This window comes from Pipistrellus hanaki (assembly GCF_964339955.1).
Source record: "Pipistrellus hanaki genome assembly, chromosome: X".
In the NCBI taxonomy this organism is placed as follows: Eukaryota; Metazoa; Chordata; class Mammalia; order Chiroptera; family Vespertilionidae; genus Pipistrellus; species Pipistrellus hanaki.
In genome coordinates this window covers 82754130-82776736 of record NC_140524.1, presented here as the reverse complement: position 1 = coordinate 82776736, position 22607 = coordinate 82754130, and the positions used below count along the sequence as shown (strand labels likewise).

At 38.4% G+C, this 22607-nt stretch overlaps 1 protein-coding gene across 1 annotated transcript; it reads left to right on the top strand.

Annotated features, from left to right (window-relative positions):
* Window positions 1–481: 481 nt before the first annotated feature.
* On the top strand, window positions 482–1010 carry LOC311614690 (SUMO-conjugating enzyme UBC9-like; the record flags this gene model as incomplete). The annotated part of the gene is made up of 1 exon (XM_084869776.1): window positions 482–1010. Exon 1 carries the CDS (start codon window positions 534–536, stop codon window positions 1008–1010), a length of 477 nt encoding a protein of 158 aa, XP_084725902.1. The 5' UTR covers window positions 482–533.
* Window positions 1011–22607: the final 21597 nt, after the last annotated feature.

Here is a 22607-nt window from a genome sequence, read left to right as displayed (position 1 = left end):
TGAAGGCATGGTTGTCCCCAACTGCCCTCCCTTGCCAGACTGGTCTCCCCTAACTGCCCTCCCTGTTTCCTGGTTTCCCCCAACTGCCCTCCCTTGCAGGCCTTATCCACCCCAACTGCCCTCCCCTGTTGACCTTGTCACCCCTAACTGCCCTCCCCTACCAGCCATCTTGTGGTGGCCATCTTATGACCACATGAGGGCAGCCATCTTGTGTGAGGGCATGATGGTCTATTTGGATAATACCTCTTTATTATATAAGATTATTATATAGAAGTGTAAACATAGTTTTTCACTCAAGTAAAAAACCTGGGGATAAGTTTTCTTTTGCATATGTAAATAATAAATAAATAAAGCCACATTAAAATGGAACCAGAGCTCTTGGAGCGCTGGGGCTGCCCGGAGCGGGCTCGGGAGGGAAGTCCCGAGACAAAGGAAGTGAATCCGGAAGTGGCCGGAAGTGACCGCCGCCTCCATCGCCGTTTTTGCTTGGTCCGCCTCGCTCGCCAGGCCGCAGCCGCCCTAGGACTTTGACCATGTCGGGGATCGCCCTCCGCAGACTCGCCCTGGAGAGGAAAGCTTGGAGAAAAGACCACCCATTTGGTTTTGTCGCTGTCCCCACAAAAAACCCCGACGGCACGCTGAACCTCATGGAGTGGGAGTGCGCCGTTCCGGGGAAGAGCGGGACTGCCTGGGAGGGAGGCCTGTTCAAATTGCGCCTGAGCTTCAAGGAGGACTATCCGTTCTCGCCGCCCACATGCCAGTTTATGCCGCCGCTCTTCCACCCCAATGTGTACCCTTCCGGCGTCGTGTGCCTGTCCATCCTTGACGAACACAAGGACTGGCAGCCGGCCATCACCATCAAGCAGGTCTTATTGGGAATACAGCTCCTTCTGGATGAACCAAACACTGAAGATCCGGCTCAAGCAGAGGCCTCCATGCTTTACGACCAGAACAGAGCGGAATATGAAAGAAGGGTTCGAGCACAAGCCAAGGAGTTTGCACTCTCATGAGCAGCGACCTGCGGCAACATCGAAAGGAAGGGATCGGTTGGCAAGAACTAGTTTCCAACTTCTGCAGATCCGGCGTCGCTCTGTACAGTGACCGGTCACCAGGGGAGGCGGGCGGCGTCATTTTCCGTCTCCTCCGCTGGCACACGGTTCTCCACCTGCTGATGCCCAGTGTTTCATACAGCTGCTCTTCCTTCCGTCTTTTCTATGTTGTTATGTAAAACTTGCTGTTATTTTAATATTTTATTTTAATTATTTATTTCATTTTAATATTTAATATTTAATGTCAGTATTCCAACTGCTGTAAACTGATAAACTGTTATACTTCACTGAGCCCCTGAGGAGCTAGTTCCCTTTGCTCGCAGGTGCAGCGTGCTTCCCTGTCAGAGCCGCACTCCCCTCCGGCGGCTGGAAGAACAGGACATCGGCCTGTCCCCTTCCCTTGGCCTCTGTCCTTCTCTCCGCAGAACCCGGGTTGTGTTGCTATAAGCCTCAGATCCAAAGTCAACCAGCCTTTTGTTTTCGCATCACTTCCTTTGTGTTTATATGGCGTTTTGCCTGTGTTGCTGTTTAGAATAAATGAACTGTTTATATAAAAATAAAATAAAATAAAATGGAACCAGAGCTGCCATGACAGAGGAACTGCCTTAAATGTATTATGCCTCACATCTTTGAAATGTTAAAACAAGTTGTAACAACGTTTAGACTGGGCCTAAAGCATCATTGGACACCCCAGCCTCCGCACAAGATCTGTTTGCAAAGGTAACAAGCAAGTGGAATTGTGACTACTGGACTGATGGCAACCAAACTAAAAATTAAATATTCTTTAGAATTAGTATCACTATGTTATGTTATTTGTTTCAATAAAAATGCCTTCCTTCCATTGATTTAATTCTGTGTGTTTTTCCTTTATCATAAATACCCACCCATTGTTTTTGCCTTCTAATAGGAGCATTATTTGGGCTAGTGTCTGATTCAGTTCTTCTACAATAGCCATTATTGATCTCAAATACATGTTTGTTGTCTCCCATTTTAAAAAAAAATTACAGAGAGCCCTAACCAGTTTGGCTCAATGAATAGAGCATCTGCCTGCGGAATGAAGGGTCCCAGGTTCGATTCTGGTCAAGGGCATGTACCTTGGTTGCGGGCACATCCCCAGTAGGGGGTATGCAGAAGGCAGCTCATTGATGTTTCTCTCTCATTGAAGCTTCTAACTCTCTATCCCTCTCTCTTCCTCTCTGTAAAAAAAATCAATAAAATATATTTTGAAAAATAATTAAAAAATAAATAATTTACAGAGAGAGACATTTTGTTGTTTCACTTATTTATGCATTTTTTGGTTGATTCTGGTATGTGCACTCACTGGTAATTGAACCCACAACTTGGGCATATCAACACACTTTAAGCAACTGAGCACTTGGCCAGTGCTGTTGTGTTTATTTTGAGGTTAGCACTTTCAATGTTTTCACTCGCTTGGGTCCTGTAATTTCTCACGTCTCTCTGGTATTTCTTTTCAATAAACTGGTCCTCTTTGTCATCATTGCTACCTGAGTAAAGAAAGGTCTTTTGACTCAGACATATCTAAGTCTAAATTTTGATAACTTCCTGTGGATCTTGGGCAAATTATTTAAGCTCCTTGAAAGTTTCTTCCTCTGTAAAATGGTAATGACTTTACCTAAATCATGGAGTTATTTTTTTGGATTAAATTAAATTATTATATGCACAATCTCTTTATGTTTCCCCTTTCCACCCTTTTTAATTCAATTTATTGGTGTTATGTCAATTAGTAAAATTACACAGGTTTCAGAAGTATAATATTATAATATACCATCTGTATATTGTACTGTGTTCACCACTCCAAGTAAAGTCTCCTTCCATTACCATTTATCCTGTGTACCCTCTTCTACCCACCTACCCCTCCCAACACACACACACACACACACTTTCTCATAATCACAATACTGTTGCCTGTGCCAATGAGTTGTTTTTTTTTGTTGTTGTTTGTTTTTTGATTAATCCCATCTTTTTTTTTCCACCCAGACCTATAACCTGTCAGTCTGTTCTATTTCTGTGAGTCTGTATATATTTTGTTTGTTAGCTTATTTTATTCATTAGACTCCTCAAGAGTGAAATAATATGTTATTTGTCTTTCTCTGTCTTATTTCACTTAGCATAATGTTCTTCAGGTCCATCCATGCTGGTCCATCTTTTACAGCCATGTAGTATTGTACTGTGTAAATGTACCACAGGTTTTTCATCCACTCATGATGGGCACTTGGGCTGCTTTCAAATCTTTGCTGTTGTAAGAAGCACTGCAATGAACATAGGGGTGCATATATTCTTTCAAATTAGTGCTTTGGTTTTCTTTGTATATATTCCAAGAAGTGGAATTCCTGGGTCATATTGGTTTTTTTTTTTTTAATGTTTTTCTATGGATTTTAGAAAGAGAGAGAAAGGCAGGAAGAGGGAGAGAGAAACATCGACTGGTTACTTGCTGTATGCCCCCTACTGTGAATCAAGCCCACAACCTGGACATATGCTCTGACCAAGAATCAAACCGGTGATTTCTTGGTGCATGAGAAGATGTTCATTAAACTGAGCCACGCCAGCCAGGACCATTTTTTAGTTTTTGAGGTAACTCCATACTGCTTTTTGCATAGGCTGCACCAATCTGCATTCCCACCAACAGTGTTTGAGGGTTCCCTTTTCTCCACATCCTTGCTAACACTTGCTCTTTGTTGATTTATTGGTTATATCCATTCTGAAAGGTTTAAGATAATATCTGATTGTGGTTTTACTTTTCATTTTTTCTGATGATTAGTGACATTGAGCATATTCTCATTATCTATTGGCCATTTGTATGTCCTCTTTGGAGAAGTGTCTATTCAAGACCCTTGCCCATTTTTAATTGGATTGTTGTTAGTTGATGTTGAGTGTTATCAGTTCTTTATAGATTTTGGATATTAACCCTTACCAGATGTATTATTGGTGAATATGTTTTTCCATTCAGTGGGATGTCTGTTCATTTTGTTGGAGGTTGCCTTTGCTGTCCAAAAACATTTTACTTTGATGTAGTCCCATTTGCTTATCTTCCCCCCCCCCTTGCTTGAGGTGATATATCAGAAAAAATATTTCTATGTGAAATGAGATTTTACTGCCTACATTTTATTCTACAATTTTTATGGTTCTGAGACTAACATTTAAGTCCTTAATCCATTTTGAGTTTATTCTTATACTAGAAGCCTGATGCATTAAGTATGTGCAAGGGGCTGGGTCCTCGCAGGCACAGCAGCTTGCCTCCCCTGGCTTCATCTGGAAGGTCATTTGGCTGTCTGATCTAATTAGTATATTACTATTATGTTTTTATTATTATAGGTATGGTATAAGAAGGTGGTGCTCTTGTATTTTTTATTGCCCATATCCACCCTATTTTTTCAACACTATTTATTAAATAGACTAACTTTACACCATTGCATGTTATGTATCCTCTATCAAATATTAATTGGTCATAAATGTGTGGGTTTATTTTTGGGCTTTCTATTCTGTTCTATTAATCTATATATATATATATCTGTTTTATGCCTGTACCATACTGTTTTCATTTCAATGACCTTGTAGTATAGTCTTTTATCAAGTAGTATGATTCCTCCAACTTGTTCTTCTTTCTCAAGATTGCTGTGACTAATCAGAGTCTTTTGTGCTTCCATATAAATTTTTGAAATATCTGTTATAGTTCTGTGAAATACATCAGTAGTATCCTGATAGGAATAGTTTTAAATCCATAGATTGCTTTGTGTACCCTAGACATTTTTATGATTTTAAGTTTTCCTATCCATGAACACAGTATATGCTTTCATTTATTTGTATCTTCAATTTCTTTCCTCATTGTCTTATAATTTTCTGAGTATAGGTCTTTTACATCTTTGGTTAAATTTATTCCTAGGTATTTATTTTTTGATGCAATTGTAAATAGGATTGTTTTCTTAGACACTCTGATAGTTCATTATTGTTGTAAAAAAATCAACTGATTTCTGCATATTTATTTTGTATCTTGCTACTTTATTGGAGTAATTTATTGGTTCTAGTAGTTTTTTGGTAGAATCATTAGGATTCTCAATACACATTATCATGTCATATGAAAATAATGTCAGTTTAACTTCTTCCTCTCCAAGTTGGATGCCTTTAATTTCTTCTTCTTGTCTGATATCCATGGCTAGAACTTCTGGTACTATCTTACCTAATAATAGAGAAACATGTAAATTGACCATGCCTCCATTATGTCAACAGCCAATCAGAGTGAGTGTGCAAATGAACCCAACAAAAATGAAGGTTAATTTGCATATACCTGTGTCCCAGAAACCTCCTTGGCACCCAGGTCACTTCCAGCAGGTCATTGGAGGGGCCGAGCCTGAAATCGGAGAGGTGGGGTGGGGGATGGGGGTGCTTCCCAATCCTAAAGCCTGGGACTTGAGAAGGGGCTGAGCCTGCGACCAAACACAGACCATCCGGAAGTCAGCACTGGGTTGCCCAGCTACAGCCTGGCCACCCAACACTGACTGCTCAGGTGGCTGAGACCCAGAAAGTGAGTCAGGGTTTGATCTGCAGCCTCCGTGGAAGCTGCTGATCAGTGTACTTCTGTCTTTCTCTCCCTCTTTCTTTCTGATCTTCCCCAACAGCCCAGCTTTTCTTTCTCTCCCAGCTTCCCTGGGGGCTGCTGTCAAGCCCCGCCTCTTTGATCTCTTTGATCAGGCCCAGGGGTAGTCCTGGAGATGCTGACTGGCATAGGAACCAACCAATCAGAACCAAAGGTGGGTGCTGTGGGATGCCAATGGCTGCCTAGAAGATGGAGCTTTTGACAGTGACTGGCATTGAAACCAACCAATGAGAAAAAAATCTGGGTGCTGTGGGGAGCCAATGGTTGTCTAGGAGGCAGAGCTTTTGACTCTGACTGGCATAGGAAATGACCAATCAGAACCAAAGGTGGGTGCTGTGGGGAACTAATGGCTGCCTAGGAGGTAAAGCTGTTGACGCTGGCATAGGAACCAACCAATCAGAACCAAATTGGCCAGCAGAGGAAGACAGTTAAGGGGCAACATCAGGCCTGCAGGAGAGAGCAGTTAGGGTGATGAGCCTGGCTGGCAAAAGCAGGTAGGGGCAATCAAGCAGGTGAGCAGTTAGGAGACAGTGGTCTCAGATTGTGAGAGGGATGTCTGACTTCCGATCCTAGGGATCGGGCCTAAAATGGCAGTTGGGTATCCTACAGGGAGTCACCAATTGGAGAGGGTGAAGGCTGAATTAAGAGAATCCCCCCCTCCATGCATGAATTTTGTGCACTAGGCCTCTAGAGTTTAATAAGAGTGTAAAAGTAGATATTCCAGTCTTGTTCCTATTCTTAAGGGAAACACAGTTTTTGTCCATTGTATATGATGTTGGCTGTGGGTTGGTAATATATGGCCTTCCTTACATTGAGGTATGCTCCCTCTAATACCATTTGCTGAGAACATTTATCATAAACTAGAGGCCTGATGTACAAATTCATGCATAGGTGGAGTCCTTCAGCCTGGATGGTAATTGGGGCCCATTAGGGCAAGCTGACTGGGGTGGTGAGGGGGAGGAACAATGGGAGGTTGGCCGGCTGTGGGAGTGCACTGACCACCAGGGGGCAACTCCTGCATTGAGTGTCTGCCCCTGGTGGTCAGTGCACCTCCTATTGACCAGTCAACCAGTCGTTCAGTATACTGGACATAACAGTCACTTAGGCATATATATATGAATATATATGAATATATATATATATATATATATATATAGAGAGAGAGAGAGAGAGAGAGAGAGAGAGAGAGAGAGAGACTAGAGACCTAGTGCATGAAATTCATTCATGGGGGGGGCATGTCCCTCAGTCTGGCCTGCACCCTCTCCAATCTGTCCAATCTGGGACCCCTTGGTTTAGGCCCAAACCAGCATTTGGACATCCCTCTCACAATCTGCGACTGCTGGCTACTAACTGCTTGCCTGCCTGCCTGCCTGATTGCCCCTTAACCAATTGCCTGCTAAACTGATAGATGCCTAACTGCTCCCCTGCTAGCCCGATTGCCCCCAACTGCCCTCCCCTGTTGGCCTGATTGCCTACAATTGCCCTCCCCTACAGGCCTGGTCACCTCCAACTGCCCTCCCCTACAAGCCTGATCTTGCCCCAGCTGTCATCCCCTGCCAGCCTGGTTGCCTCTAACTTCCTTCCCCTGCTGGCCATCTTATGGTGACCATCTTGTGGTGGCCATCTTGTGGTGGCCATCATGTGAGAACATGGGGGTGGCCATCTTGTGGTGGCCATTTTTAAAAAAATCTTTATTGTTCAGATTATTACAGATATTCCTTTTTATTCCTCCACAGCTGCTCTCCACCCAGTTCCCATCCCATTCTAGGCCTCCCCCACATCCCCCGACCCCCCACCCCCGCTGGCCTCATCCATAAGTGAAGCTCTTCTTCCAATCTCTTCCTGCACCCCACACATCCCCCCCCCCCACCCCGGGAATTGTCAGTCTGCTCCTTTTCCATCCCCCTGATTCTATTACATTCACCAGTTTGTTCTGTTCACGTTTTTTATTCATTTTATTTTTACATTCATTTGTTGATAGATGTGTATTTGTTGTCACTTTGTTGTTCATATTTTTTTTTTTAATCTTTACCTTTTTCTTCTTCTTCCTCTTCTTAGAGAATACTCTTTAGCATTTCATATAATACTGGTTTGGTGGTGATGAACTCCTTTAGCTTTTCTTATCTGTGAAGCTCTTTATCTGACCTTCAATTCTAAATAGTAGCTTTCCTGTGTAGAGTAATCTTGGTTTTAGGTTCTTGCTATTCAACACCTTGTATATTTCTTGTCACTTCCTTCTGGCCTGCATAATTTCTGTTGATAAATCAGCTGATGGTTGTATGGGTACTCCCTTGTAGATAACTAACTTTTTTTCTCTTGTTGCTGTCCTCTTTGGATTCCTCTTGTTGGGAGTTCTCTGTGCTTCCTAGACTTGTAAGTCTATTTCTTTCACCAAGTAGAGAAAGTTTTCTGTTATTATTTCTTCAAATAGGTTTTCAATATCTTCCTTTCTCTCTCTTCTTCTGGCATCCCCATAATTTGGATGTTGGTAAGCTTGAAGTTGTCCCAGAGGCTCCTTACATTATCTTCATATTTTTGGATTCTTTTTTTTTTCTTTTTGCCTTTCCAGTTGAGTGTTTTTTGCTTTTTCGTATTTCAAATCTTTGACTTGATATGTGTGATCCTCTAGTCTGCTGTTGAATCACTGTATATTATTTTTTATTTCAGTCGGTGTATGCTTAATTTCTGATTGGTCCTTTTCCATATCCTTGAAGGTCTTACTAAATTTCTCGAAAGTTTCTAGAAGATTCTCGAGTAACCTTATAACCATGGTTTGAACTCTACATCCACTATTTTGCTTTCATCCATTTTTTTCATTTGTGACTTATTTCTGATAGTCAGCATTGCCAAATACATTTTTAAAAAATATATTTTTATTTATTTATGATAGAAAGGGAGAAGGAAAGAGAGATAGAAACATCAATGATGAGAGAGAATCATTGTTTGGATGCCTCCTGAACACCTCCCACTGGGTACTGAGCCAGCAACCCAAGCATATTCCCTTGACTGGAATCAAACCTTTCAGTCCACAGACCAACATTCTATCCACTGAGCTAAACCAGCTAGGTGCCCAATATATTTTTAACACTGGAAGTATTTCTGGATATATTCCTGATACTTTTACAATTCATCTTTTATATTTGAATCTACTAAGAAGCATTTTTCAAAACATATATATGACTATTTATGGATTATTTTAATAGTATCTTTCATAACCCAGAAGTATGTTTCAACTCCTATTTATTTCATGAGTCCTATGTTTTTAATAATAGATGATAGATGGTTTATTATATTTGCAAGCCAAATGAAGGAAATCTATTGCCAGAAAAATTTATGATGTCACTTTATATATACACACATGTGTGAAAAGAACATGTATGTGTGAATATATAAGCACACATATACATATATATTCATATACATATACATATATATTGTGCATACATATATATAAAACTACTCATCTTTCCACCCACCCATACATACATCCATTAATCTATCTAGCTATCTTCCCACATAAAATATCTCTATAGTGATAAAATAGAATCAGAGTACCATAGAAATTTAGAGTCCAAAATATACTTAGAAATAAAATTTAAAGCCTGCCTGGCATGGCTCAATTGTTGAGTATTGGCCTATGAACCAGGTTGTCATGGTTCAATTCCCGGTCAGGGCACATGACCAGGTTTCTGGCTTGATTCCCAGTGTGGGGCATGCAGGAGGAAGCTTATCAATGATTCTCTTTCATCACTGATGTTTCTCTCTCTCCACCTCTCTTCCTCTATAAAATCAATAATAAACATATACATATACATTTTTAAATTTTATTTTATCGTTTAAAGTATTACATATAGTAGTACATATATCTCCTTCCCCCCCCATTGACCCTCCCCCAGCCTCTCTTACCCCCTGTAGCATGCCCTTATCCCACCTTCCCCCAGTGTCTTGTGCCCATTGGTTGTGCTTATATGCATGCATACAAGTCCTTCGGTTGATCTCTTTCCCCCTCTCCCCAACACTCCCCAGCCTTCCCACTGTAATTTGATAGTCTGTTCGATGTTTTACTGCCTCTGTATATATCTTTTTGTTCATCAGGTTATAATGTTCTTTATTTTCCATAAATGAGTGAGATCATGTGGTGTTTTTCTTTCATTGCCTGACTTCACTTAGCATAATGCTTTTAAAAGAAATAATTTGAAAACAAAGAAATATATAATTTAAAGATGAGGAATGTTATATTTCTAGAGCTTTAACTCTCCAAGACAGCACTGGTAATAAGAACTGAGCTGGAACCTAATCTATGTGTCCTGGTTACAAATTCGGTTTTTATTCCAACCTTATTACACTGTGTTTGCACAGTGTATTTGGTATATAGATGAATATATACTGAACCTTAGGACATAGTCTGAGAGCTAAAATTACTTTCTGTACTGAACACCTTACTGTCAACAAAGTTCTAACTTGAATTTTGAAATTTACTCTCAATCCTATTACCTCTTAGGCATTTTTACTTGTAATTATTATTAGGAGAACTTCCTGTCAGATATCAATCAGTTCTTTCAACTACAATTTTCTATTAAACTACTGTTTTAGAGTCAGAGAAAATTGATGTAAATGTCAGAGGCAGCTTTGTTGGCACATATACAAATTATATTGCAGGCTATTTTGATAACTAGATAAATGGAATATTCTTTCTGTCTACCATCGCTTTTACTACAATATATGAGGTTCTTGCAGTACCTTACTAATGCAAATAATTTGCAGTAGAGTTAATCACTATCACAGCTAAACATGTAAAAGCAATTTCTAGTAGGACATCCATCTTTTTTCCAAGCAGAGGGCCTTACCACCGCATCATCAATTGAATTAGTTCCATGATTTCCTTCCTTTCTCTGTTTTGTACTCATCTATCTACTTTCCAAAGACAAATTCTTCTCTGATAACCTTTCAGTCTGTAAGTAAAGGGGTGGAGGAGTACAGAACCTCTACAGTTGGAATAAAGTTTGTATACAATTACTTTCTATGTTGTTATAATTGTCTGATAAGAAACTTACAAAGAAACTATACAAATGGTTCAAATGTACATACAGAGATAACTATTTACTGGTGAAATGCAAAAAAATTTAACTGGAATGAGTGATGTTCCTCTGGGCAGGATGATTCCCAGGTCCTTGTCTGGTGGAGTCGAAGAATGAAACCATGGACAAAAGGAGGTATAGTAAAAGATTGGGGGGGTGGGGTGGCAGTAGGCATGGCCCCTTTTCCTGAGGAGGCCCAGGGCTGGCTGCCTCTTCAGGGCCAGCAGTCAACCTCTCCTTGGTTGACAGGCCCCAGTGATAGCACAGCAGCTAGGGAAGGAGAGGGGGAGGTGAGGAACTGCACAGTTGTAGGGCGCCAAAAGCGGTGTCAGTGTCTATTCCTTCTGCACCAGGCCTGGTGACCATCACCTCCTCTCTTGAACCCACTGGGACCTTCGGGTCCCAATTGGCTCGGCCCTGATCAGCCTGGCCCCAACCAGCCCTGTTCACTAGCCAGGCCTAGGGACCCCATCCATGCATGAATTTCATACACTGGGCCTCTAGTCTAATATATCATCAGGATTAGGATTCTGCTTCCTATATATCTCTTAAGCCCCTCATGCTAATCAAATTCATTGCCTGATTCAGATCCTTGTTATCAATAACATAGGTTGCCCTCAATCCATACCTGCCCCTTCCATTTCATCTGTTGCCCAACCTATTCATCTTCAACACTGCTACCAATATTATTATTCATAAATTGCAATTTTTTAATCAATTATCTGCCTAAAACCTTCAATGTATTTCCATTGCACTAAGATAAAGTTCAACTTCTGAACATAACATAAAAAGTCTCTATTTTCTTGCCTTGATCTGCTAATTTAGCTAATCTCTCTCACAATATATGCCAGTGATTAAAACCTTGTATGCTTGTTGTTTCAAAACTGTTAGTAATTGATAATATACTCCCCTTTCATTCACTTAGAAAACTCCTAATCATCCCTTAAATCCAAATACATAAACGACATCATCAATATCATCAATTAAACCTATTTTCTTTTCCACTCAAATCACTTTTTCCTCAAAACTATAACTACATATGTAAATTACCATGAGTAACTCAGTTGTTTATAATTACTCAAAATAGATTCTTTAAAATACATTAATCTATGTATCTTTGACATCTAAAAATATGCCTGATATTTAATAAATACTAAAGATTTGAATTGATACCTGAATTAAATTGAATTGAACTGACTATTCTCAAGAACACTTAACACTTGCTAGAGTTTCCTAAATGGAGAGTACAAATTCATGCTGAATTTTGATAGTACTGCTAATTTTGATTGAAGCATGGCAGCTACTGTGTTTCCCCGAAAATAAGACCTAGCGCATGGAAAGATAAGATATCCCCTGAAAATAAGACCTAGTGCAACTTTGAGAGAAAAAATTAATATAAGACACTGTCTTATTTTTGGGGAAACAGGGCATCAAGTTTACAACAGAGTTCTCCTAGTGGAAAAAAAAATAACTTCAGTAAAAAATAGCAAATACACTCAGAAGTCTATAAAGAAGACAGGGTAGTCTAGTGATTCTGTTCTCATCCGAAGACTAACTGGGATTTGATTCAGAGGGGAAAGATTGATTTTATAGCTTAAGTTAAACGAGGCATCAAATAAATGTCAGAAGCATGACATATACTTAGATTCTTCACTGTCACACCAATAAACTTATCATCTTTTCATCCTTTCTAGACAAACACAAGAAAGCCTGCTGTGGGCCCTGAACAAAACAGCAACTGTGAATTTACATGACTTCTCAAATTTCCAAACTGTTTGCTAATATTGAATTAATGCCTCATGAATAAATAGACACATATAGCCATAGTTTCCCCCTATGGGTTATATAGTCTTATTTTTTTTTCAGAAAGGTATTTTTTTTTTAAACTGTGGAATATAGACACAATGCATTGTACCTGAAAGATGTTTAAATATTAACATTTTATTATCAAGACTGATAAAAGATTAGAAAGCCTAAAATTATAATATTAAGGTAACACTATTTGAAAAGTTAAGGGGATATATTAATATTACACCACTAATCTTCTAGGACTTCAGAGAGAAACATGCAAATTATGGCACAAAATTCAAAATATATTACATTAAATATATTACATTAAAATATATTACATTAAAAATACTTTATTAAGGTATAATTGACATGTAAAATTATAAATATACTTAATTATATAACTCAATGTGTTTGGGGATAGATATAAACCTGCAAAATTATCACCACCATAAATATATTGAAGAGGTAAGGGTCCCACATACTTCTAGAGTATAATAGAAGTAATCCTGTTATTTGCAGATTTTTAAATATTTCTTACATCTTTTGTTATATTATACTATATCAGTACAGTTTTGGTAATGTTATTATACTTAAAATCTTTTTGTTCTTGAAATATTAATGTTTATTGTTTGTAATATTATATGTAAGATCATCTTTCTTGAATAATTAGTTTATTGCATGTAACATGATCATATTCCAAATAATTTTTCTTGAGATATTGTTTAATGCATGTAAAATTATTATATTTAAGATTGTTTTTCTTGAAATATTAAGGTTTATTGCATGTAACATTATGATATTTAAAGTAGTTTTTCTTGAAATTAAAAAATTTAAAACTGTATGAAGTTTCCTCAAAAAAATTAAAAATGTAACTTCCATTTGACTCAGTAATCCCATTTCTAGTAATATATCACAAGAAATCAGAAAGAATATATGCACCCCTATGTTCATAGCAGCACAATTTATAATAGCTAAGATTTGGGAACATTCTAAGTGCCCATCAGCAGATGAGTGGATTAAAAAACAGTGGTACATCTACACAATGGAATACTATGCTGCTATATAAAAAAGGAACTCTTTCCATTCGAAACAGCATGGATGGACTGGAGAGCATTATGCTAAGCAAAATAAGCCAGTTGGAGAAGGATAAATATCACATGATCTCACTCATTTATAGAATATAATGAACAACATAACTGATGAACAAAAACAGATCCAGAGACAAAGAAGCATCGAACAGATTATCAAACATTAGCGGGAATGCAGTGGAGGGATGCGGGGGCAAGATATCAACCAAGGACTTTTATGTATGCATATACGCATAACCAATTGACATAGACACTAGGGGTATGAGGGAATGTGTATGTGGGTGGGAGGTGGCTGGCAGGAGATCAATGAGGGGAAATAGGACACATATGTAATAGTACATATAATACTTTAAACAATAAAGAATTTTTCTTAAAAAAGATAACTTATCGAACTCTCTCCAGAAAATAATCAACTACTATCAGTTATCCTAATACATGAAAATTATTGAAAGTTATTACTGAAATCATTGTGTTGTTTTAATAGACATATGCTAGCCCTAACTGGTTTGTCTCAGTGGATAGAGTGTTGGCCTGCAGACTGAAAGGTCTCAGGTTCGATTCCAGTCATGGACATGTACTTTGGTTGTGGGCACATTTCCAGTAGGAGGTGTATAGGAAGCAGATTATAGATGTTTCTCTCTCATTGATGTTTCTAACTCTTTATCCCTCTCCCTTCCTCTCTGTAAAAAATCAATAAAATATATCCTTAAAAAAACCATATGCTAAAAATGTAGCTGATGTCTTGTAGAGAATATCATTTTAAATTTTAAGACATTGAAAAATGGTCCTTCTACTCAAAATATGATAATCACTGAAACCAATAGATTTTTAGAATATATTTTATGCTAAAATAATCATACTATTTTAAATTTTATATAGTCATCTTCTTAATAGCACATTTTTTTGTCTCCCCAGCTCATCCAATGAAACCCCTGAAAGAGCTCTCAGGAGCCAGTTGGCTGACTTGGGCACAATTTGAAATGATGAGATTGATAAGCAGACATTATTAGGAGCTCAACACTACCCCAGGCACCTAACATATCTCAACATACTCAATCTCTGCTAGAAATGCATGAGGAAAGTACTATTACCAGCTCCATTTTATAGATGATAAGACAGAAGCACAAATTCACCCAATAGCAAATGGCAGGGATGAGATCCAAACCTAGACCTTCTACTCCTCGTATTGCCCATTTAGAGGATGTTACTCCTTCAGTTCCAATGTCACTTATCTCATAGAAATACATTGTATCTAAGGGGAAAGCAAGGACAAGATAGATTTTGTGACTTTCCCAATGGCATAGTGGAATGCGGTAGCAGAATTAGACCTAAAACCCTATTTGGGGATTCATCCTATATAACAAAAAGCTAATAAGCAAATCAATCAAATCAATCAAATGGCGGAACAACTGGTCACTATGATGTGCACTGACCACCAGAGGACAGCTGCTCAGTGCAGGAGCTTTTCCTGGTGGTCAGTGCGCTCCCACAGGGAGAGTGCTGCTCAGCCAGAAGCCAGGCTCATGGCTGGCAAGCACAACAGCAGTGATGGAAGCCTCTCCTGCCTCCACAGGAGCACTAAGGATGTCCAACTGCTGGCTTAGGGCCATTCCCCAGGGAAGAACCTAGGCTGTCAGTCAGACATCCCCCGAGGACTCCTAAACTGTGAAAGGGCACAGGCCGAGCTGAGGTGTCCCCCACCCCAGAGTGCATGATTTTGATGCACCAGGCCTCTAGTAGTACAATAATGTTTCATATGAACCACCATGAGATTGGAATGTGGACATTGGCAATTTTTACTTTCTTTGGCCTTGTTTCCTATTTTATTAGCTAAAATGCATTTATTTTCTTATCTTCAACAAACTTTTTTCTTTAACATGTTTTGAGTTTCTTTCCCATTCTCCCCTTAATCCCCTCAAATCATTATTGCTTTCCAAACCACCCTTTAAAATATTCATGCATCTGAATTTATCTAAAAATGTACATTTATGTCAAATCCTTTATTTAAGGAGGGAGGGAATAAGTAAATCACAAAGTAGCATTGAAAATTAGCAATAAATATAATGAATGGAGCAGTGAAGTAACATTATATTATGCCATTGGTTAAGTACAGCAAAATGATTCCAATTCTAAGAGAAAAGTTACTCTTCCATTAGGGGAAAATGAAGTATATTTTGGTTTGTAAAGTATGCTTATAAATGTTAGCTATTAGACAGCTAATGACAATATTATGATAGTAGAGCCCCTCTCATGTACACATATAGTCATTAATAGCTCTTTTGATGGCTTTCCTCTGTGTGTGTATGTGTGTGAACGTGTACATTTTTCCATAATAGTTGTGATTGCACTTAGGAACATACATACTACTTTGCACAGTATTCAATTTGCATCTAATTGAAGTGAAAGAAATACAAAGATAAGTAGTACATATATCTTCAATGTTTAATTACGTACTTGAAATAAAAAAGAACATTGTGAAATATTGATTATTAGAAAATAGGATTTAGGAGTAATCAGTTTTTATTTTATAATGAGATTTATCTTTACTTACTCCTTGACCATAGCATTATTAAAACTCTGTAGAAAATGCTACTAAAAGTGTAGTACATTCTAAATATTACACTATAACAGTTTCATTATTAATTTGATAAGATAATTTTTAGAATTACAAAATATTTTGCAGATATACAGAAACTCTTTGATTCCCAATCTTGACATTTTGAGAAATGTTTTTATTTTTCTATGCAATCATTTTGCTATATGCAATGCTCTCTATGGGATTTAGCAGCAAACAGCAGAGCATAAGTGGCAATCCTAACTGAAAGTAAAGCACTTGAAATCTTGCAAGTATGCAACACAAACCGCTGAGGTCTAGGACATTTATCAGCTTAAGAGACCAAAAACTAAGCATAAGTAGATACAGATGTATACTTGTAAAACAGCTTGACCACATTTGGTCCTAAAAAAAGCACACAAACACATGTTTGACATTAAATAGCTCATCAGAATATGGCACTCTCAAAGTAGGCCACGATTTCTAAATAATTCCTCTCTGTTTTTAATCACAATTAATAAACCTTCTGAGAACAAAACAGATTTGATATAAATTAGTTGTATATAGGGAATTGTGGGAGAAACTTTTTCACCTTACATTTCAACAGAAGAGGGCAGTTGAACTCTGATAGAGAGACTACCAAGGCCTGGGCACTTGAAGAAAGGGAAACTGTGGCTATATGCCATGTCACTGGAAGATAAAATAGTCCTAAGAGAAACATAGGTGGTGTCATCTGCCCCTCATAATGATAGGGATAAAGATCACTTTACCAGAAAATTGAGAACAGGAGTGGCCTCCAGATTTAAGAAAAAGGAGAGAGAATTGGCAGCCATGTCAATTTCTGTTAATTCACGAAAGTAAAAACTTTCTGACATGAATGAGAGGGAGCAGAACATTTTGTTTCATAAAACTATTAAATGACTTGCATTTGAAATATTAATTTAAAATATCTAGTGTTGATAACATTATTAAAAGTTCTTAAAAATCTACTGAACTATATAACTGGCAAGAAAGTTAAAGACTTGTGTAGATCATCCTTAAATTCTGGTACACATTGGAATTACCCAAGAAGCTTTAAAAATCAAGATTATCAGTCCATACTCCCCAAATTAATTTAATCAAAACATCTTCCAGTGAGACTCAGGTTTTAGTATATTTTAGAACTTCCCCCATGATCCTAATGTACTTCTGATTTTGCGAACCAGTGTTTTAGTACTGTAAATAGGGTTTCTTTTAGTGATTTTCTGGTACAGATTAAAGAATGAGTTGTTTTAGAAACAGATCAAACTGAGTTAAGCATTTTCCCTAATCCTTACCTATTTCTTATTTATCCTTTAAGTGAGGATAATGATCCATACCCCATTAGGTATCTGTGAGACTTATTATGCTTACAGCATTTGAAAAATGAAAGTTATTAAGAAATGTAGCTCTTGTTAGAGTGTCGGCCTGCAGATGGAAGGTTCACAAGTTCAATTCCACACCAAGGGCATGGGTATTGGGGTATATGTGGGAGGCCAATCGATATGTTTCACTCATGTTGATGTTTCGCTCTCTCCATCTCTTCCCCTCCCTCCCTCCCTTCCACTATCTCTGTGGGGGAAAAATATCCTCAGGTGGGTATTAAAAAAAATCTATTTTTCTTTTCTCTACAGAGTTGTACTACCACTCATGACACTGGATCCATTAAGTTAATTTTATCTTCTTTTTCTTTTTTTTCTTTACCTCACTTAAGGCCCTCCCCATGTAATTTAATTGATTTTTTACCTTTTTCCTCAATTTACCTTCTTTTGTTTTTCCCATCCCTCTTTGCTAAACTTCTACCTCACTGATGGAACTTAATGTAGACTTTGAGAGCTTGTTTTCATGTACTCTGTGACAATTTTAGCCCTGGGTGAACTTTGCCCTGGCTCAGTTGGTTAGGCATCACCATGTTCAGTGAAAGGTTGCTGCTTTAATTCCAATTGAGAACATATCCCCAAGTTGTGGGCTCTATCTCTGGTACAGAGTGTGCAGGAGGCAGCTGATCGATTTTTCTCTCTATATTTCTTTTTCTCTCCCTAAAACATCAATTTAAAAAATCTATAAAAACAAAACAATGCTGAAACCGGTTTGTTTCAGTGGATAGAGCTTCGGCCTGCGGACTGAAAGGTTCCAGGTTTGATTCTGGTCAAGGACATGTACCTTGGTTGCTGGCACATCCCCAGTAGGGGGTGTGCAAGAGGCAGCTGATCAATGATCCTCTCTCATAGATGTTTCTAACTCTTTATCCCTCTCTCTTCCTCTCTGTAAAAAATCAATAAAGTATATACATTAAAAAAAAACAAGCCCTAGTGAGGTTGCTCAGTGGATAGAGCATCGGCCTTTGAACTGAAGAGTCCTAGTACAATTCTGGTCACGGGCACATGCCCAGATTGCAGGCTGGATATTCAGAAGGGGGCATGCAGGAGGCAGCCAATCAATGATTCTTTCTCATCACTGTTTCAATCTCTCTCTTCCTCTCTGAAATCAATAAATATATATTAAAAACAAAAACAAAAACAAAAACAAAAAATACCAGATGGATTTCAACAGTTCCCTTTTTTCTTTCTCTAGCCTTCATGACAGCCAATCCCAAAAGAATACAAACATCATTTCAGATATATGCTTTTGCCACTAGGTGGTGCTGAGTGTACATTAGATATCTTATGTTTAACTGTCCTAAAGACCAAAATTTCTCTAGAAATCACATAGAATTAACAACTTATCAGAAAGAAATGGTGGGAGGGATAGTAGTAGGAGCTATTAATATGAGAAAAATTAAACTTGAGTATAATATTAGCTATGATGGTGGAGGTTCAGTACCACTCATCATATTGAAGAGGTAAGGAACCTACATATCACACATAGAAAAAGAACTGGGTTGGAGGTATAAGAAATATAAATAAGGGTTGTGATTTTGGGGTGTTTTTTAAAAATATATTTTTCTTGATTTTAGATAAAGATGAAGGGAGAGGGAAAGAGAGATAGAAACGTCAATGGGAGGGAAGCAACATCAATGAGCTGGCTCCTGCACATCTCCTACTGGGGATTGATACTACAACTAGGGCATGTGCCCTGATCAGGAATCTAACTGGTGACCTATTGGTGTATAGGTCAATGCTCAACCACTGAACTACACCATCTGGGCTGGGATGTCAATTTTACTGGTATAGTCCACATGGTTTTATAAGTAAAATGGTTAAATTATAATACCCCTAAACTAAACTACTACTATTAGCTAGTGCATTTAAAAGTGTTACATAAAATTCATATATCTTCTTTATTTTTTCTATATTATTGTTAGTTGTTTATTGATTTCACAGAGGAAGGAGGGGGTAGGAGAGAGAGAGAAAGAGAGAGAGAGAGAGAGAGAGAGAGAGAGAGAGAGAGAGAGAGAGAGAAACACCAAGGATGAGAGAGAATCATTGATTGGCTGCCTCATGCATGCTCACACTGGGGATCGAGCCCACAACCCAGGCATGTGCTCTTACCAGGAATTGAACATTGACCTCCTGGTTTATAGGTCAATGCCCAACCACTGCGCTATGCCAACTAGGCTAGAATTCATATATCTGAGTTATCTGTTTAAAAGGAAATGGGATTCATTTTCAGTTCTGATTCAGAAATGGAATTTTTGTCATCAAAGGAACAAGTTTACAAGACCCTTTCTACAATTTAAGCTCCATACCAAGAAAAGCAGCAAAACTGGACAAATGAAGCCATGGCTGCTTCGAGACCAATTGCAATGACTGATGACCCCATACCCTGGAGTTGACCAATCAGCAGAGTCTACAGCCCTAAAAGGATACAACTAGAAAGCTGATGTATATTCTATTAAGACCTTCCCATGAGACCTCCCCTAAGATTTCCACCTACAAGAGAGAGATAAATACCCTCAATGCAAAGGAATTAGCACATACTCTTCATCTGGTCAGCACACCCACGCCATTCCTTTTCCTCTTTCTTCCCCCACAGGCACATACCTCCTAAACTCCCAGGGAAACCACAAGTTTTGCAACAAGAGGAACAATGGGCAGCAGCTCATCTTAAGGCTAAGCCTCTGAACCTGTCTCCTAGACCCTCCTTTCTCTGACTTCCCAGTGATCCAAAGAAGCCCAGCCTAGTCTCTCCTGTTGCTTCTTCCTTGACCTTCCTTGTTTTACTGCCCTGAGTGTGTTTTTACTGCAGTCAATAAATTATTGCTTGCTTTGCTGCATTTTGTCTCTTGATTGAAATCATTCCTTCAAGAAGATAAGAACCAAGTTCTCATCAACTTGCCATTATTTGAAAATAAAGTCTTTAGCTATAATTAGTTTAAACTCAAGATAAAATCATCCTGGATTTAGAGCAGGTGCTAAATTCAATGACTGATATCTTCATAAGATAAAGAAAAGTAGATTTGAACACAGGTTGTGGACAGAGAATAAGGCCATATGAAGATGTAGAGTTGTTATCATAGTTAGTGAATTATTGGTTAGGAAAAGAGAGCAGGAGAATCAGACATTGTTGAGCATATTTAGTTGGGAAGCAGAGGGTTGTTTGATTCACCAGGAAGCTACAGTGGCATACACACTCCAGGGGGTAATAGAATTCCCCCACCAAGTGATTAACAACCCTTCCTTCCCTCCTGGGTTGTTGGGGGAGCAGGAGGAGATAAGGAGATCAAAAGAAATCAAAATGGCACAGGGGGAGGTGCTAGACCATAGAGTCCTGTCAGTTTAATCTGAGAAAAGGATCACTGGACTCATCTGAGGCCTGTGAAAACTTGAGAAGCTGAGTGATTATTTTGAAAAAACTCCTGGTAAAAACTCCAGGGGAACAAAGAAGTTCTCTTTTGCTTATGACCCACACTCACCCCATGTACTAGTCTGTTCTCTCCATAGTAGCCATGTGGCCCTAGAAACCTCATAGCCAATGGCCTCATGGACTCCACGTGCAGGTGAAGCCTGGGTACAGTAACAAAGCAACAGATTGCAGCTGAGAACACAAGTTAAGTTAGCTAAATGCTGGACTGAACTAAGCATTAATATCTCACAGGATCTTTGAACATTTGCCTATTTCTGGCCCTTATTTTTCATTTTGGAGAAGATGGAGATGAGAGATCAGAGGGACATCCTTTTGATTTTGCATCACAAATAAATATCACCACTAGACATCATCATTCTCCCTTTTGGGTCCTAGAAAATGCTTTTTCTTATGACACCACAAGAACCCCCTTCTATCAGAAACAGAGTGAGATACACAAACCTTTGCTGCCACAAACTATGGGACACCAACGATTTCAGACAACCACCAGAAACTAAGAAAGGGTCATGGGATGGTTTCTCAGGGCTTCCAGAAAGCAACAACCCAACCATACCAACAATTTGATTTCAGACTTTTGATATTCAGTTATGAAAGAGAAAATTGCTATTGTTTCAGGCCACTAAGTTTATGATAATTTATGTCAGCTTTAGGAAATTAATACAGATACCAAGTAAAATTGGACTTAAAATTCATCTCATAATCTCAGTAGCAAAATTAGTAAGTGAATTATACATATTTTACAAAATCCTAAAACCTGTAATAGGTAAAGCAAGTAAATATCACCCTTAATAGAGTATTCCAGTCCTAGCTGGTGTTTCTCAGTGGTTAGAGCATTCGGCCCAGGCACTGAAAGGTCTTGTGTTTGATTATAGGTCAAAGGTATGCACCTGAGTTGTAGGGTTCACTCCCCACCTCCTGATTGGGCACGTGTGGGAGGCAACCAGTAGATGTGTCTCAGTCTCTCTTTCTCTCCCTTCCTCCCACTTTCTCTGAAAAATAATGGAAAAATATCCTCTGGTGAGGATCAACAACAAAAAGAGTATTCCAGAATAAATAATGTAAAAGAAGCAAAATCATTTTTCCTTCTACACTTCAGGGCTCTTTGCTGAGACATCTCTATAATCAAAGACAGATAAACAGGAAAAATAATAATCAGAAATTTAATAATACATATACCTTCTATAAACATGGGAGAGACCCAAAAAAACTAAGTAGCTCTCTCAAATAACTGAACCCACCACCATCACCTACATAACATATTCAGCTGAAGACAAAAGATCTTGGGGTATGTCAGTTATGAGAAATTACCAGGAAAAGCACAGCAAACATGGGTAAGGTTCTTATGCAGATTTAAGTTACCTTCTGCATTAAGAATTTCTGGAGATAAAGTTATCCCCCTCTTCCTAGTAAAGAGGTGAAAATACCAAGTAAATATTTCTGTTATAAATTTAAATGTATTTTATAAAGGGTAACTTCTACTTAGTTTTAAGAGCTTCTCATCCACCTGCTATTTATTAAAGTTAACCAGCCTAATATAATCAATATTCACAAAAAGACATATTTTATGGTGACTAATTCTGTTCCCCTGCAATAGACTACTGATCCCTCTGG